Here is a 19033-nt window from a genome sequence, read left to right on the forward strand (position 1 = left end):
TGTGACTTTGTTATCTTTTCCTTGGCTCTGTTCTAGCATCACAAATATTGAGTATCTTTCTCCCCAGTTCCTTCTGAATGTTTAAAAAATGTCTTCCATCATGATTTTCTTTTTTTGCCAGTTTGGATCCCATGTCCAAGGAGAAAGAAAAAGCTGAACGGAAAGCTCCCTATAGCGCTTCACACAGCTCTAACCACTGTCTCCATCCAAACAGCCAAACAACCACTTTCTCTTCCAGCAACTGACTGATATTTAGCTGCAGGAAATGAAAAGCAATCTTTCCCACTGCATCTGAATCTGTGCATCGATACGATTGCCATGTTCTGGTCATATTCCACATTTGAGCACGCTCACTTACTATTTTATAGAGCACCATCACCATTTCTGATGCTACGCAATCAGAGAAAAAAATTGCAAAGGAACAATATTTTCCTATTGATTTGTGAATAATGAAAATCCAAAACCACCTAGTAGGAAGGGAAATGACAGTCAATGAATTAAATAGAAAGTTGTCTACTTAAAGTGAACAATAAGCTCAGTTACTCAACAGCCGGGACACATCTGACATAGTCCATAAACATCATTGATCTAAGAAATGTTATAAAGATTGTAGAAATTCCCTCTATTGCAGGAACAGATTGGAAAATTGAAACCAACTCACTAATATGATGTTTTAAATCTATTTACAGTAATATTATTTTAGAATTTGTTTGATGCATCTTCCAGTCAACAGTAGTGAACAGAGAACTACTGTGCTTAGCAGGTATTTCAGATCATTTCAAAGGCATCATGTAATTAATGTTTGTAAATATAGAAGACTGAGTAGAAGACTTGGCAGCGTGGGTGAATATAGTTCAACAAACTGCCAGCAGGGATCATGCTTCAGGAAACAATATCTGTAGTGAAATAATTCCTGATAATTTTATAGCTTGCTAAAGGAAAACTAATATTAATCAAATAAAGCATTTGTAGTGCTTTTTGCATAGAGCATTCTGCAGTGAGCTTTTAGCACAATTTATTAATTTTAAGCAGGGCATTATATTCTGCAAGGAGACTACGAAGGTCCAATGTTTGATCCAACCTAAAGCTTCCATGAACTGACAACATGCCACCATTTCATAAGGCTCACGAGCAAGGTGGTTGCTTACATTCTTAAGAATAGCCTCTCTGATGATTTTCTTTAAAAATTGAGAGGATGGCGAAGGAAGGAAGATCTTAACAATGTTTTTACAATGAGTTTATACAACATTATTTATCTTCTGTTAAGTAAATTAGATTTCGTAAACTAAATTCTGTTCGTTTAAATGATCTATGTTAATTTGCAGAAGTCGTATTGAATTTTTAACGTACAGAATGAAAGATATTTGTCAATGAATAGGACCCATGCAAACACTTGTTTGATCTTTGTTCATTTGAGTGTCTTAAGGAGTATTTTGACATGCAAGTATCGCAAGTTAGGTGCTACAGACTTACATCCTACATAGCAGTGCGCTGATTTTGAAAAGATCACAAATTCCATCACACTGATTGACGTTCTCTAACATCTAATTTTATAAAAACACTTCTCGATGATTGAAATGTCAGTCTGAAAAGAAGATGGTTATGTACAATATGAAATATTTCTCCCACAATTCAAATGAAATGAAATTGGAATAATGAGTCAGTCTTAGCTCCTGTCAAAGGCTAGAGCAGTATAGGTCATTATGAAATAACACATTCAATATACAATAATAGATTTATGTCAGAAAATTGATGTTGCTCCTTTTTAAATGAAGACAAAGGTCTATTTTTACTTATCCATCCAAGGTTAAATAAAAAAAAATTGATTTGTTTTATATCAGTTTGAATTACTGCTAATTACCTACAACAATGCTTGACATTTAATATTGACAAACTCATCAGGAAACTGGCTTCAATATTATGTTAGAGATATACTGTATATAAGAGATGCAAAATGGCACACAGCATTTGTGGAGTGATTTATGCCGTATGGCGCGTTGGAGAGGGCTTGCAAAGCCACAGGCACTGTGGATTGTGGACCTGGCACTCCATGATGTCAACTAAAGGTTAGAGCTCTAACTACCACTCATTCTTAACTTCCCAAGGCTGGGGGCACACTCAGGGAGGAACACCGCACCCAGTACTGCTACTTAAAGAGATTGTTGAATTTTGGGTTAGGTGTTTTCTTCATTCCTTCTTGTTGTTGGGGTGGTTCTACTGGTGTTTGGTGTTAGGAAGATGCAAAAGTCTAAAGCAAGGGTTCCCAGCCTGGGGTCCACAGATGCATCGGTTAATGTTAAGACTCTGGCATAAAAAAGGTTGGGGACTCCTGGTCTAAAGGGACTGTTGTGGCAGATGCTGAAGGACTTTCAGTTGACTTCAAGGTTTTTGCACAAAGCAGTGGGTCCTAGATATGATAAGTCTCCTTGGGGTTCATCATGAGTGGACAAATTTCCAACGCAAGACAAATTGATGTCAGGTGAAGATTTGGGTGAAGTCACTGGGGAGCAAATTTCTTAGTGAGGGGTGTGGCCATCCAGGGTATTGAGACAATAATTCTCCTTCCACAACAAAGTTCACTGTGTGAGATATCTGTGCTCTGAAACAGACAAGGATACTGAAATCTACCAATTACAGCAACCATGTATGCAATCTTCAGACAAGGCAAGGTTTGTACTGCCACGATGGTCAGTGTGATCATACTAAAGAGGGCTGGAGATGGAGAAATTTGCACCGAGAATCATGCAGACTGGAGGCAAAAACTCTAGTAGGCATTATGTGGCATTGTTCTGTGGTAAACTGTGTTGATTACTCCACTTGGGAAAACAGCAACTATTTAAAAAATGGCTGCTAGAACGATCATTGCCTCTGGTGCTCGACCTACACTCTCTGCACCACAGCACAGCAAAAGCCATGCTTCCACATTATGCTGATAGATGAAATCATTGCCACTGTGACGGAATGAGCTGCTGGGAAAAAATGGTCAAGGGAGACAGCACTTAAGAAGCATTTGGACAGGTACATGAGAGGATGGGCTTAGAATGATTTGGGCCAAATTGGGAGCAGCTGGGTGGGCACTCTGGTTGGAATGGATTTGTTGGGCCAAGGGGTCTCTATGATCAGCCAAAACAATGTCAGGACATTGACAGGATGCAGATTAGTGCTGAGAAGTGGCAGATGGAGTTTAATTTGGAAAAGTATGAAGTGATACACTTTGTAAGGTCAAACTAGAAGGCAGAGTACAGGGTTAATGGGATTAATGGCAGGATTTTTAGCAGTGTGGAGGAACAGAGAGACCTTGGGGTCCACATCCATAGATCCCAAAATGTTGTGTGCAAGCTGATAGGGGGTTAAGATGCATGTGGTGTGGTGGCCTTCATTAGTTGGAGGATTGAGTTCAAGAGCTCTGAGGTAATGCTACAGCTCTATAAAACCCTGGTTAGACCACACTTGAAATATTGTGTTCAGTTCTTGTTGCCCCATTATTGGAAGGATGTGGAAGTTTAAGGAGGGTGCAGAGATGATTTACCTATCATATTAAAATGATGCCCTTCCATATTAGCTATTTCCACCCTCCATCAATACCTCTAATCTTTGCATAACTCTGTACTCAGTATCAGAGATAATGCTTTCTAAGCAAAGGTTGAGTGAGCCAGGGCGTTTCTCTCTGGGGCAAAGGTGGATGAGAGGCAATTCTATACAGTATATAAGATGACTAGAGGCATTGATAGAGTGCCTTATCCTCAGGGCAGAAATGGCTAAAATGAAAGCGCATCATTCTGTGGTGATTGAAGGAAGGTAAAGAGGGAATGTCAGAGATAGGTTTTATTACTCAGAAAGTGGTGGGTCTATGGGTCACACTACCGGGGGTGGTGGTAGAGGCAGATACATTAGGGACACCTAAGAGAATCTTAGATAGGCACATGGATGGTAGAAAAATGGAGGGCTGTGTGGGAGGGAAGGGTTATATCGATCTTGGAGCAGGTTAAAAGGTTGCCACAGCACCATGAGCCGAAGGGTCTGTACTGTGCTGTACTTGCCTATGTTCTGTGACCACCGCGAAGCAGAGGGGGTATTGGGGTCGGTGGTCATGTGCTGCACAACCACTGGATCACGAGTGAGCAAGAGAAGGAGGAAACTAATTCTGCCTTGGCTGCCTGTGACAAGCACACCAAGTCAGATGCTTGAAACCACAATCCGATTCTCTGTCGACCAGCAGGCTCAACTCCCCTCTGTCGCTGGGTAACCCATCAGCTGGACGGCCAGGGCACTACATAACAAGCAGTGCAAACTGTGTTTATAAATATAAGGCAGGTCAACTGACATAGAGATACAAATAAATTACTCATCTGGAAGAAGATGGCGCCAGTAAACAATACTACCAAAAGCCCCATCCTGAAGACAGTTCTCAAAGCAACTCCTCTTACTTCTTTTGCGCCTTCTTTTTATTTCCGATGTGGTTCTGCTACGGTTGGAGCCTGATATCTACGGTCTGGCAATGTATTTTTGGGCCAACCAGGCGAACTGATGCCTGCTGTTTTCGAGAGGGCTCCACGGGGCTGCGGGCAAAGTGTGCGGTGTTGAGGCCAGGAGAAGGAGCGCGAGCCCGTGATCGACTCCATCCCCCGCTAATCAAACCGCCCAGGAAGATTGAAACCGCTGAGGCGTGCACGGAGGGAGAGCGAGTATTCAGCGCCGTCTCCCAGCCTCTTGTTTGCTGCTGCCGGAGGAGGGTGTCTGCGTGTGCGTGATGGTCTCTTTCTCCCCCCCCCCCCTCGCTCGCTGCTCTTGAGGTCTTGAGGGAAGGTCCTTGCCTTCGAGCAATCTCTCTCTTCCTTGACGCAGTCAGAGGATGGTGCCGGAGCAAGGTTTAATCGACACGGTTTGTAGATTGCGGGCTCTAATTCAGGTTTATGACATGTCCTAGTTCCGGTCACTCCATTTTTCTCGCTGCTACTTTTGGGCGATTTTTGAACCAGGGTGGCCTGCAGATAATGAACACTGAGCTGAACTGAAATCTGCCTATTGATTTTGTGTTTTACATTCTGTGTTTTTGCTCTTTTTTTGTTGCCGTTTGCATGTGGGGGGAGGGGGGCTTGATGTTTATCTCTGAACAGGTCGATTCCATGTTTTGCGGCTGCCTGTGAGAAAGATGAATTTCAGGGTTGCATGCTGCAAACAAACTTTGATAATAAATGTACTTTGAATCTTGAATTACCGTCTGCCTCCCGTGAGTCTCTGCTTGCCCCAGCTCCATGAGAAGTGCCACCCAGGTGGCTGCAGCATTTTGCTAGAAGGTTGTAAAGTTCAGTGGATCTGCTCTCTGATGATGGTCCTGGAGGAGGATCTTTGGCAGCCCTGGTCTTGAATGCACCTTCTCAACGTGGGTCACACGGATCCAACCCAGTCGGCGGCGGGGGCACCAGCGGAGCGGAAGGCCTGGGGGAATGGATGCTGTCTTCCTGAGGGTGAAGGCCAGGTTCATGCTCTGCTATTCACTGCTATTACCCCCCCCCCCCCCCCCCAGAGCACTGCCTCCTACAAAGCCATTTACTTGTTGGTAGTACACAGAAAATGCTTGAGGAGCTCCTGGATCACTGATGTAATTCACGTTCTCCACTCCCCCATCTGCCTATCAACCACCCCACTCACCTTGATCTACACATTGCCTGCCAGCTCTTGTTTTATCATTCATTACCCCCCTCCCCACCTTTTTATACTGTCCATCACCTCTCTACTTTCAGTCCAGATGAAGGGTCTCGACCTGAAACTTCGACTGTCAAACTAGCTGAAGCCCTGTGTCTGAGAGTCCACAGATGAGGTCGAAGGCCCGCAGTCTGTGAGTCCACGCGTCCACTGGAGGCTGGAGGCCCGAAGGCCTGTCCTGAGGTTGGAGGTCTATCTCTGTGTGTGTGAGTGTGACAGTGAGAGAGAGAGTGTGTGAGTGTGTGAGAGAGTGAGAGAGTGAGAGAGAGTGTGAGACTGAGAGAGAGAGAGAGAGAGAGAGTGGGAGTGAGAGAGTGAGAGAGTGAGAGAGTGAGAGAGAAAAAAGGAAAGGGGCTTATTTTGCCGCTGCTTTTTGTTGCTCCGAATATTGTTGGCATGTTATGTTGGTGCCAGAATATGTGGCAACACTTGCAGGCTGCCCTCAGCACATCCTGATGTTGGATTGGTTGTTAACACAAAAGATGTGTCTCACTATATGGCTCTGACGCACTTGTGATAAAGAAATGTATCTGAAACTGGACCTGTCCACTTCCTTCTATAGATGCTGCCATTTCTGGTTGTAGACTACTGGAGAGCATAGAGACCCTGTACTTCAACATTGCTTGTGCTTCATTGGTATCGACATCAGCTATTTGATTCAGGAATGTTGATGGCTCCATATGTGTATGAACATAGTTGCTCACCATTTCTATTATAGAAAGGGAAGCTGCCAAGCTCTGTGCCAAACCTTGTGCCAAATTGGAGCCAGACTCCCTACCATTGAATGCAAGCCTTGGGAGTCATGTCAGTGCATTGGCATTCGATTATACAGTGCCTTCTGTGATCTGTGCTGTTAAAACTCAGAACTCTACATGTGCAAGCTCAGCTTAGTTAACCTCATCTTATGCTGAGTGGCCAATTCTTTGCCATTCTTCAGGCTGTGGGCCATCCTTGCCCTGTGACTCACCATACAGATCTGTCTTTATGCTCTCTCTCACATTATGTACATGATCCTTATGTGAGCAGGTGGGTTTGTACACAAGAAATCGCATGATGAAGGGTCTCCATCTTCATTGCATTCTTGCTGTTCTTCTATTGTTTGGATGGATGTTAGACCTTGGATACCTGAAAGGATAAACTTATGGGAGTAGGCCAGGGAAGGGTAGAGTTGAGGAAGGGGTGGGAGGGGCTGAAAGACTGATGTGTTTTCACATAGTGTGATGCAAATCAGAAGAGATAACAGCATGCTGAAGATGTGGGAGTTAGGAAGGAGGATTAGGTGCATCACCACCGTTGGACACCTGCCTTGGCAATGCCCATGCTATCAGAGGTAGAAAGAGTGAGCAATTTCGAGTTCATGGGTGTCAATATCTCTGAGGACCTAACCTGGACACAATATATCGATGCAGCTATAAAGAATGCAAGACAGCGGTGATATTTCATTAGGAGTTTGAGTAGATTTGGTTTGTCAACTAAAACACTTGAAAACTTCTACAAATGTACTGTGGAGAGCATTCTGACTGGCTGCGTCACTATCTGGTATGGGGGGGGGCTACTGCACAAGATTGAAGTAAGTTGCAGAAACTTGTAAAATTAGATCCATCGTGGGTACCAGCCTCCGTAGTATCCAAGGCATCTTCAAGGACCGGTGCCTTAGGAAGGGAGCGTCCATCATTAAGGACTGCCAGCACCCAGGACATGCCCTCTTGTTGCTACTGTTGGGAAGGAGCTACAGAAGCCTGAAGGCACACACTCAGTAATTCAGGAACAGCTTCTTCCCCTCTGCCATCCAAGTTCTTAATGGACATTGAACCCATAGACTCCACCTCACTACTTTTTTAAATTTCTGTTTTTTTTGCACTACTTTTTTAACTTATCTGTTTAATAGCCATATATACTAAGTGTAATTCATTTTTTCTCTCTATTTATTTATCTCGTACTTAATTGTACTGTTGCCATAAAGTTAACAACATATGTCGGTGACATTAAATCCATTTCAGATTCTGATTCTGATTCACTGGGGTGTGTTATCTGCTCCTGGGGTGGCATGGTGGAGATACATCTCTACCATGTGAGGTGTCAGGGGTTTCACTCATCTGCTAGCATGCAGGCCACCCTTGGGCGAGGTGCAGCACCTGCTTAGCCCTGTGATCAGGATCACGTAAAACCAGGGGAGCAAGGGGTGGATGGTCATATGAGCCACTGGTGAATATCCCAAGCCTGGTTATGTGACCACTGATGCCAGGCAGACCGATTCTGAAGAGTATTAATAATGGCAGACCAGACACTGCCCAGAAGAAAGCAATGGCAAACTATTTCTGTGGAAGAATTTGCCAAGAGCAGTCAAAGACATATGACATGGCACATGTCGATGATGATGATACCTTCTGGGAGCACATCTGTATATCGTCCGCTTGTGCTCCGTGTTCTTCTGCAAGAGGGAGACAGCTGTAGCACTTTGGACTGTTGTTGAAATGTGGGTATGAGACTTTCAACAGTGGCAAGAGTATGAAAATGAGGATGATCAGAGGAGCATGAGGATGAGTACAGACTGATAGAGATTCAATAATATAGCGGTTAGTATAGTGCTGCTACAATGCCCGTGATCACTAATCGGGATTCAATATCCACTGCTGTCTGTAAGGAGTTTGTGTGTTCTTCCCGTGACTGTCTGAGTTTCCTCCAGAGGCTCCAGTTTCCTCCCAAATTCTAAAGACGTACGTTTAGGGTTAGTGAGTTATGAACATGCTATTTATGACAACACTTGTGGGCTGCCCAGTACAATCCTCATTGATTTGATTTACCACAAAATGACACATTTCACTGTACACTTAGAAGTTCCTGTGACAAATAAAGCTTTTTTTTTGTATAAATGAACGGTGTGTGGCGAAGTGTGGCTAAGACTAATGTTCAGGTGGTAGAATATGAACAGGTGAACATGCGTTCACTGACCCTGACAATTCATATCAGGTCATTGCATTTCTACCTAAACTGTGCCTCTGGTCCTCAAAGGTGATCATAGATACTGACCTGCACAGTTGTCTGTTCCCATTGGTGTTTGACTGTGTGTCTTGAAGAGCTCAGTGCCCTGTGGCTATAGGACACTTGTTTGCATCGCCACTGCTAAACCATCCATTGCAGTATCTAAAATCCAGTAACTGATCCAGTCATAAACACCATCTGAATAAATTGCTCAAGCTAACTTAAAGCAGTGGGGGCTGGTTTTAACTGATGGTTGCTATGTGAGGTATTGTTCCCCTGCTGTTTCTCCATTTTGGCTGGAGGCAGAAACCATTTTTTTTATGACTGTGGTAGAATCACTGATGAACTCGCTGTCTTGCATACATGGAATACTTCTGCATTCTGGGCTTCGTGTCAGTTTTTAGAGATTATTCAATTAAGCTGCCTGGCAGCTCTATCAAATTATTAGAATGAATATAAGGGAATTTCTCTCTCATAATAAATCCATATTAAATTAAATTTTAATGCAAATTAAAAAGCCATCAAATACTGAAGCATTACTTTGGTTTTTCAAGCTGCTGTTTACCAGATAGTAGATATTACATAAAATAAAGTAAGTTTCTAGAAGGGGTGATTACCAATTAGTCAGACGGAACAATACTAAACTGCTCGTTTACTTTTTTGCAGGGTACAGTTTAGGCGGGGCACCTTACACAAGAGATTCTGCAGGAAATCCAAAGTAACACCACAAAACGTTGGAGGAACTCAGCAAGTCATGCAGCATCTATGGAAAGGAATAGAGAGATGATGTTTTGGGCTGAGACTCTCCATCGGGATCTGAAGGTTATACAGGTTCGGTTACTTCACTCCAGCTCCTGACAATCTAACCTAGGGTGAAAATTCAGTTGGAAAGTGTGTTGTTAGAGATGCTGTCTTTCAAACAAAATTGCAACTAGTTCCTAATCTGTCTACAAAGGTGAAGCATTAATGATGCAACAGCTTTCAATAAACAGGCCTGGTGCCCGAGCTTACATTGCTCTATAAACATCATGAAAACAAAGGTTTGCTCTTGTGCTATTTTTGAGTAGAAACTGGCAGCTGCAATTGCCAAAGCAGCAGTGATAATTCATTTAGAAAATAATGACTGTATACAAAGCCTTCTCTCTTGTTCTTGTAATAGAAAGCAGTGCAAAAACACCTCTCTTTCTTTAGAGTATTTAAATTTAAATGTCATTCTGGAAGTTGGTATTAGTCACTGTCTGCTCAATGGAAGCGTCTGGTGACTTCTAAATACGTTTTCTCTCAGCTTCCTCTATTTGCGATCGTACACTTAGGAGAGACACGGCATCACTTGAAAGGAAAACACTTGCGCTCTTAGAATGGAGAATGATGGAATTCTTGGCATGGAGAGTGGTAACTTGTCAAAAAAATGGAAAGACACAATATTCTCTGGACAGCATCCCAAGAAAGGAAGAGGCATCCTCGGGATGGAGAATGGTGGCATCCTCAGGATGAACAGAGGAATGGCAATCCCATGATTGAAGGAGACAGCAGGCACAAGATCGATGACACCCCAGGTTGAAGCATGGTGGCAATTTATGATGGACAGAGGTGCAACTGCAAGATGGCATCTCCACACGTGGAGAACCAAGGCACTCCGGATGGAAAATGATGACAACCACACGACAGAGAGGGAGTGGTTGACCAGATCAGAGAGTGGCAGTACCAGAATAGGGGAGGACAATGGCAACTTCAGAAAGCAGACTGATGGCACCAGGCTAGTGATCCCCTGGAATGAAACAGTGTCAGACAGCCTCAATAATGATAAATGGTGACAGGTTCCTAATGTTACAGGAAGATTAATATAGCAACATTTTCAAAATGATGCTATCATTCTACACAACGCATAGGAGAATGGTATTATAGTAGCCACCCTGCATACAGTATCTCTATAAACTCCTTGCAATACCACCTTTCATGTTAGTGCTTGCTCTGGAGAATCAACAGATGGCCTATATATTAACACTTTTCTGCAGTGCAGCAGACTTTTTGAACCTGTTTACTGATGGGTTTGTCAATAATCTATGCCCACTTATTGATTTCCTCACCCCCATCCTTATGAAACCAGATAATGAGAACAAAATAGGATACAGCAATAAGAAAATGCACTACACACAATGTTATACTCCCTTCATTCTGGGAAAATGATGGATTAACTGACTATTACTTTGCAATAAATCCCAGCAAAATGACCAACAGACAAACGCATGCACAGATGCTAGAGGAACTCATCAAATCAGGCAGCATCAATGGAGAGGAATAAACATTTGACGTTTCGGGTCAAGAATTTTCATCAGGACCTGATGCATTCTGATGAAGGGTCTTGGACCAAAATGTCGAATGTTTATTCTTCTTCATAGTTGCTGCTTGACCTGCTGAATTCTTCCAGTATCTTGTACTTTTTACTCAGGATTTTTCGCATCTGCAGAATCTCTTGTGTTCAGACAGGGACAGTTGACATTAACAGCATAATCCCAATGCGAAAAGTTTTAAAAATTTGATGATTCAGCACCTTAGCTTTACATATTAATCACAATTTTTTTTTGCTGACAAGACTCTTTTGAGCTTGCTTTTGAAATAATTCTCCATCTTGTGTGCTGTGCAATGTTAATTTGAAGCCAGGAATGAGGGGAGGAAAATGCAGTAGTCAGCACACGCTGCGCCATTCTGCAGTCTGCTGATTCAGGGAAGTGCAGGTGAGTTGGTTTTATTTCTTACCCCTTAAGGACTGTGGTTTGTGAACATTGGAAACCTCAGGTACAAGACCAAGGCCTAAAAGCTGAGTGGTTAAATGGTATTCCACCATTTTGGGCCCATTTTACTATTTCATTACTGGCAAGCAAATGAAAAAAATTACAGTAAGGCAAAATCTAACATAAGAAAAACACTCTTGCTAATTTGAACCACATCACTTTCTAAGGACAGCTAGATAAAAATTGTGCTTCTTAGTGATGCCAAGAGCCCCATTTCAAGTCTGGGAGTGTTAGCATGTCATGTAACCATGGTAACATTGGACAATGTGACACAGGGAAAGGGATGCATTCAGGCCCATGGGTATGAGCATGTATTTTCCAATTGGACCACATTTTCCAACTGTGGCATCAGTTCTGACTGTTCGTAGTCTACAAAACTTTCATTGTATCTTGACTTCAAACATTCTTTGTCGCCATCTTCCTGTGTTAGCTGGAGGGCACACGGTTCCGCTGACCATGCACGATGCCTGATGTTTGATTAGTCATTGCCTTCTATTATAAAGAAAAATTTTCAAGAGAAGCAAAAGAAGACTAATGCTCAGGTTAGTTGTTTCCAAGCTTTCTGGAAACAATCTCGCTGGAGATTATGCTCTAGTGCTATTACATCATAGCTGGTCACTATGAAATGGTACCACAACATGCAATGCATATCCACCAGGCTAGCAAAGGGATACATTGTACCACAATCATTTTAATGACAAATAGTTCTAAATGGCACATTTATAAGTTGAAAGCAGAGCTTTCTGGTTCTATCATACAAATATAATTCACCTTGGTATAAAATTCATTATCACTATGTTACTTTTAAGAAAGTTAAAATTCTCTGAAGGTAATAAACTATATTTTGGATGCAAGGACAAATACACAGCCAACACTATACATTTAATACAAGTGACCAAGTTCTCTCTTCAATTTCCTTGTCCCCATTTTCAGATCCTTCTTTTAGAACTATTCTAGTTAGAACATTTTCAAAAGAATTCTTTCAAAAGATATGCAATGAATTAACTACTGCTTCAGACTATCTCTTCTTAACTATCTCTTCTACCTTATTGCCTTGATGTTCCTGTTTGAGTTGGGTCTACTACTGTGAAAATCCTTGGAGTATTTTGACAGACTAAAGGCCCTAGTTCCAATGAAAATTCATTGAGCAAAATCGTTTGTCTATCTACAGGTACCAGTATGCTTGTTAAAAAAGTGATTTATAGTATCTCCAGGATGTCGATATGTCACTGGAATATGATTCATAGCTACTGCCACACTGTAGTTTGATGATAAGGAACATTAAAGCAAAGGAAGACTGGCAAGGTCATTTGAACATTAGTGGCAAATATATATTTCTGTATTTAATACCTCATAAATTTTGGAAATGTAGTGAGGAGGCTTTCTCACCATTGAATGAGTGAGTTTTATGCAATTCATTGTCTTGCTGAAGCCAAAAGGCAGATAAGAGTCAACCATATTGGAATGGAAGAATGTTAGCATGGAAACAATTAGGACTACATGGACACACATACATATGGATTCACATGTTCTGAAAGGTACTAATACACAAAGAACAGAATTGTATGAATAATTATCAATCTATGAGAAACTATCTTGAAATCCAAAATTTGAAGGTAGATATTGCTTTTGGATATTTACATTGTTTTCAATTAATATTCAAGGTGTTAATATTCCAGTACTATGTCCAAGCAATTTGTCTTTTATTTATTTCATCAAAATAAATTATTCAATTTTGCTTTTGAATTGAAGGCCATCAGGCGGAATCCAATTCCTCTTTACTATTAATAATGACATGTGAATTAATTAATATAAATTATCTCAAGATGGATTTTGATTTTCATAGTATCTTAAGCAACAGAAGTGGGGAAAGAAATTTGGGAGGTGAGGATTGAAATAAATTCTGACTTACCTACACTTACCTACAATGACCTGTTTTCAAGGTCATACTCGTTTAAAAAGAGATTACCAAATGTAAAATGATTAACAAGAATTTTTCCCTAAAATGTTTTGTAAAATCAGATTTCAGTTTATACTAGTGATTGACACCCAATCAGAAAACAAATGCATTTTAGTACGAACCCTGCCTACTATTTGAAACCTCAAAGAGCTAGGCAAACATTGTCAATTCCAGCCAGTATAAAAGAATGAACACCATGTAGAAGCATGGGGCGCTGTCTTGAATGAGTTAAGGGTAATTTGCTTTGAACTGCTCTGCTTGGTGGCCAGTCACGAAATGGCAAGACAGTGGTTACTGACCCGGACCACTTTGCTTTTCTAGTAAATGATAACATGCAAGAGGGTTGGGCAGGGTAATAATGGAGGTAAATCATCAAATGGAGGTATTCAGCAAACTGTGTTATAATTGCTTTTAAAACACAATTAATTTGGGAGATGTACATTTTAATCCATGTTAGGAATCAATTTGTTAAGGAGATGAGTTTGTGAGAGTACAACATCATATATTTTGAGTTTATATATTTTATGGTGAGAATAAACTGAAAATGATAGATGCAAAATATGTTAAAACAATATGAACAGGAACAGTAAAATTAACTGATTTCCTCGAAATTCAAAAGATAAAAGACTACCAGAGAAAATAATATTTTATACAGACATGTGGGAGGAAGATTTTGTTCCAGTGCAAACGTGCTTGTAATAATGATGGAAACAATACACAAACCATTATTGATGTAAATATTATACACTCTAATGGTATAATTCTGATCTGTTTTTCTCCTGGACACCATCTGAGGCTTGCTTTGCCCATTCAAATCCAGAGCCTGTCTGAAGGTTCTGCTAACCTGAACTTTGATTCCCATCAGTGGCCCTTTTGAACTACTAATCCCAGCAGCCCCATCCTTAACTGAATCTGCAGTTTGCCATGTAGAAGCTGTTCATTAATCAGTCAAAGAGCTTTCCATGGCAACAGAATTCTTAATAAGGGTGTCTGCAGAGATCAGTCTTTCACCAACTACAAATTATCAATACTGATTACCAGATTGGTGCAGTGGGGAGGGATCACTGCTGTAAGCACTGCAGGGCTGGCTGCTCTCCCAGAGTTTAGTCTCCGTGTATTTGCATTGAGCTCTGTTTTAGAATGAGCGCCACGCCCTTCCCACCTTCTTCCTCACTATTCATTCTACATTTCATTTACATACAAATTTCTTCTGTTCTTTGGTCCACGCTAACTGAACATCTGTGTCTGAAGAGGGAACTAATTGAAGATATTATTAAAACTCCCAGATGGTAGTATTTAATAATGGGGCCAAAATTATAATTAGCAGCTGATTGATTCCTTATATATCTCTTCATCTTTTTTCCCCTGCTAGTTTTAAGACGTAGCCTGTCGTGAATTTCACAGGATCTGAGCAGTTCACTTATTTAATCATTGTCTTAATGGTGTCCCATTCATTAAATGGTGGTCGGCTGTAATTCTGCAGACTCGTTCATTTAAGGATAAAATGTCTTTTAAAAGGCTGCCTACTAGAAATTTATATCTTATTTAGTAAATATCCATCTGTAAAATTGTCCATTTTGTTTTTACCAGCAATCTCAATCGGGTCACATAAACTGAAAAGCTGACGAATTCCAGATTGTTCCTGAATGCTGAAAGAGCAGCTATATGGGTGGGGTCTGTCTGCATTGTGCTGTGTCCAGTCAGAGAGAAAAAAAATCCCGAACAAGCATACCACTGCAAAAGGATTTACATTTCCCGAAGATTTCAGGGCTTACACTGCCTTTTAAAGAACGTAACCAATTATACAAAAGAATTAAAGAAAGTATAAGGTTGCTATCTTTTGTTAGCCCACGATCTATCATCTAACCGAGCTTCCAAGCGGGCTAGTCTTGGGGATAAGGGTTCATTTACCCCTACACTAGTTACTACTGATTGCAAATTATAAAACTAATTTCAGTAATTTCTGAAGTGCTACTCCCATTTCTGGGCTGGGTAATTCTGAATGAATTGCAGTTATTAATGGACCGAATATTTCAGAGAAGAAAACTGCCAATAGACTTTACAGTTAACCATTAATCGATTTAATAAACTATATATCTTAACAAATACTAGCGTAAATGAAGTACATAATCAACACAGGGAACCGCACGCATACATACGTATATGTGAAAAAAGCCCCAAATCATTATATTCGAATACACTGTATTTTCTGCTGAAAAAATTCACCGTGTAGTAGAAAAGTGAGAAATTCTTACCGATTGCTGTTTTAGACATGGTGGAGGAAGCAAATACTTAGAGGCTGGAAGGGAAAAGGGTCCAGCAACAGCAGCGTAGAGAAAGATGACTGAATAAGGCACTGAGTCAGCAGTGTGGAGCTCTGGAAGGGAAAGAATACAGGCAGACTTCTATGAATAATAATCACCTGCCAAGCAAAGCAGATTGGCTGAAGAGGTCCCTTGACATGACTGGTGCATTCTCTGGATCTCCAGGCATTAAATATTGATCCACCAATGATGCTAAAGTACCAAGTGCTAGTAGACAGTTTGAAATTCAAATCAATATTGGCTCACCCCTCTTTTTCGAATGGCACATCCCGTACTATATGCTCAATGTTTGACATTAATAATTAATATTTTGGAAGCAGCAGGTTTTATAATATCTGGGATTTGTACTCTGTTCTTTTCCAGCACGCTTGTTTGGTGCTGTCCATGGTGCTGAACCGCATCTGCGGACAATCGGACATGTTCGAGAGCTTTACTTCAATGTTCAAACACTACTGGGGAGAGGGAGAGGGGGCGCCGGTCACGCCCTCACAAATATTACATTCCGCTTTAAATTCAACTCAAAAGAACCATTTTGGATTTCATTGAACGCATAGTGAATAGGGCAATAGTTGCTATGTGGTTCTTATTTGCACCCTCTTAAATTGAAAACTGTTGGCATACACTCGAAACAAGGCATTCATCCAGCTAATTTACTTTTATCATTAAAAAAGTGGTGTCAGCGGATTTAAGGCACAGGTAAATGAACAGGAAAGTCTCGTGTGTGATGGCAGGTGGCAAATAGAAAGTCCTGGCAAATTTTGAGCTCCGGTGTTCTTTAATAATTGGTATATGGATGTGGGGAGATTTCTCCTAGTTTCAGATCGTTTGTTTCACTGGCTCCACCTTTCTTCTATTGGTGGAGCCAGGGGGACGAAAAGCTAGATAGAGCTTTCTTTGAGCTTTTTAACACGTCGTTTACTATAAAGCATTCACCGTACTTTTGATCAAAATCGAACCTATTTATAAGTGGTGGTTATAATTTACTGCGAAATCCAGGAATAATTTACTTATTCCTGGGTTTCAAAGTATGTCGGGGGGATGGCCACTTTCAACCTCGCCACCACCACTGCTATTATCGCCTTCAGCTGTTTCCTCTGCTCTACCAACAATAGCTGCTTTTATTTCCACTGTGAATATGATTATCCAATGTCCACTTGAATTTCCATTGCAATGGACACGGGATAAACGCGGTTAATGTCATCTTTCGGACCAGCCAGAATGAACTTGAACTGTATTTTTAGAAATTCCATCTGCATTTTATCCAACGTGTAAACCATCCCGATGGATTTAAATGCTGTGTTGCATTAAGTTCTTTATCTACCCTCCATAATCTAAAGGAAAATAGTTGGTATGGTTATCATCACAGCATTTAATTTCATAATGCTATCTGCATTGAAGGTGGAAATGTTAGCATTTTCCAGCTTGTTGATGTGCTAAAAGATTTTCTTACTGGTTAGTATGCAGGTACTAAATATTAAATTAATAGTATTTATTGATAAGTAACATCACTGTTAGTATTTCAGACGCACAGAAAAAAATTAAAATGTAATTCAATTAAACATGACCCAATGTGCGATGCTAGATGTAAAGCTGGATTTTTAGCTGCATTGCTGCAGATTGTGGGTGGAGTAGTGATTCAATAGAGCTGGGAGCAGCAAGTGTATGTATGTGTCCCTGAAGTGCCTGTGAATCTGGGCATGAGGCTTTATGATCTGGTATAGGAGTTCTGGTTTAAAGAATGGTTTCCTGCCAACCACAGCAAAATGTTGACTTACGACTTAATCATGGCCATGGAAATTGGAGCAATGCTAAATGAAAGACTGACTGAATCTATAAAATTGTATTATTCAACAGCAACAAATAAATCTATTTGGAAATAATATATTAGTGCAAGCAAATCACTAAATGCTGATATTTTATTTCCATGAATTATTGGAAGCATTGTATAGCATAACAACATTTGCATCATATAGAGTCCATAAGCTGCTAGATTGCCTATACTTATTTAACATTTTTACAGCATGACTTCCTTAGGACATATATAAACTAAAGATTGAAATGATGCAAATTATCAATATGGAGTAAATTTCATTTATGGTTGTAGATATTATTCACAAACATAATTAGTTAATTAAATATATGCTATTCATTTCAATTGGTTAAACCAATGAGCTGTTTTCTTCAAAGTAATTAATTATTGTGTACTTCATGCCAAATTTACTATATGCTTGCTGGGAAGGAAATTACTGTATGTGCAAATAGCTTTTGTTGGAAAATTTAAGCAAACCCCTCAAACACCTAGAGATGAAGGAGCAAAGTTAATGCTTGATCACCGCGCTCATTGGAAAATTTGATATAAATTTGACTAGATTCCTTGATACAAAATGAACAAACAACTGTAGCACTGTTAACTTCACTGTGAAGTGTTCTGAAATTAAATGCTGGATATAAAATGTAGTAGCAACATGTATTCTCAATGTATGCTGTGTGAAGTATTGATTCCATTCTGTCACATATATTATGCATGGCTGGAATGCTTCACAATTCAGGCCAAAATTCACTGTTCATTTTCAGTATGATTATATGGCTGCTCCCAAAGAAATCTAATTACTAATCATTTTGAAATAAAGTTTGAGTTCTTGCTTGAGACAATTGCTCATTCAGTACAGGCAGGATATTTATTTGTAGACCAGGGTGCAATTAGAATCAATGCTGAAAAACTCAGATCTACAAACAGGGTAAGAGTCAGCAGCAACAACATCTTGTATATATGTATGCTGTATTTTTCTGTTATTGTCTACTTACCCAGTATACACCTGTCATAATTTGTCACATTTTGATCTAATCTCTCCCGGTATGTCAAATTCTAGAGGAAACAGCCTCAACATAGTCAAGTGTACCACATGACTAAAATTCTCCAATTCTGGCAATATCTTCACAAATACCTGCACACACACTCCCAATAAAGGGAAGAATACTAAGTATCATTGTCAAACTGTCCATCACCCTCAGTGATCTATGTACTGCACTCTGTTCTGTTACTGTTTAAAATATCCTTACAATTCATTGTGCACTCCCTTGCCTTCATTGCTTTCCCCAAGTGTATTACTGCACATTTCTCTGAATTAAATCCTATTTGCCACATTTTTTGCTCTCATGGCCAGTTAAACATTCTGTTGACAGATTTCATCTCATCAAACTTAATGTGCTATTGTATTAGCTGCAAATTTCTTCATAATGTTCCCTCCCAAATACGCCTAACTTAATCA

At 40.4% G+C, this 19033-nt stretch overlaps 1 protein-coding gene across 1 annotated transcript in view; it reads right to left on the reverse strand.

Moving 5' to 3' along the window:
* stmn2b (stathmin 2b) overlaps nucleotides 1–15772 on the reverse strand; it is a 47466-nt gene extending 31694 nt beyond the window's left edge. Inside the window, exon 1 of the mRNA XM_072251841.1 lies at nucleotides 15696–15772. Coding sequence (XP_072107942.1) covers nucleotides 15696–15714 — 19 coding nt within the window. The 5' untranslated portion in view covers nucleotides 15715–15772. The remainder of the gene's footprint in view (nucleotides 1–15695) is intronic.
* Nucleotides 15773–19033: the final 3261 nt, after the last annotated feature.

Source organism: Mobula birostris, chromosome 1 (assembly GCF_030028105.1).
Source record: "Mobula birostris isolate sMobBir1 chromosome 1, sMobBir1.hap1, whole genome shotgun sequence".
Lineage (NCBI taxonomy): Eukaryota > Metazoa > Chordata > Chondrichthyes > Myliobatiformes > Myliobatidae > Mobula > Mobula birostris.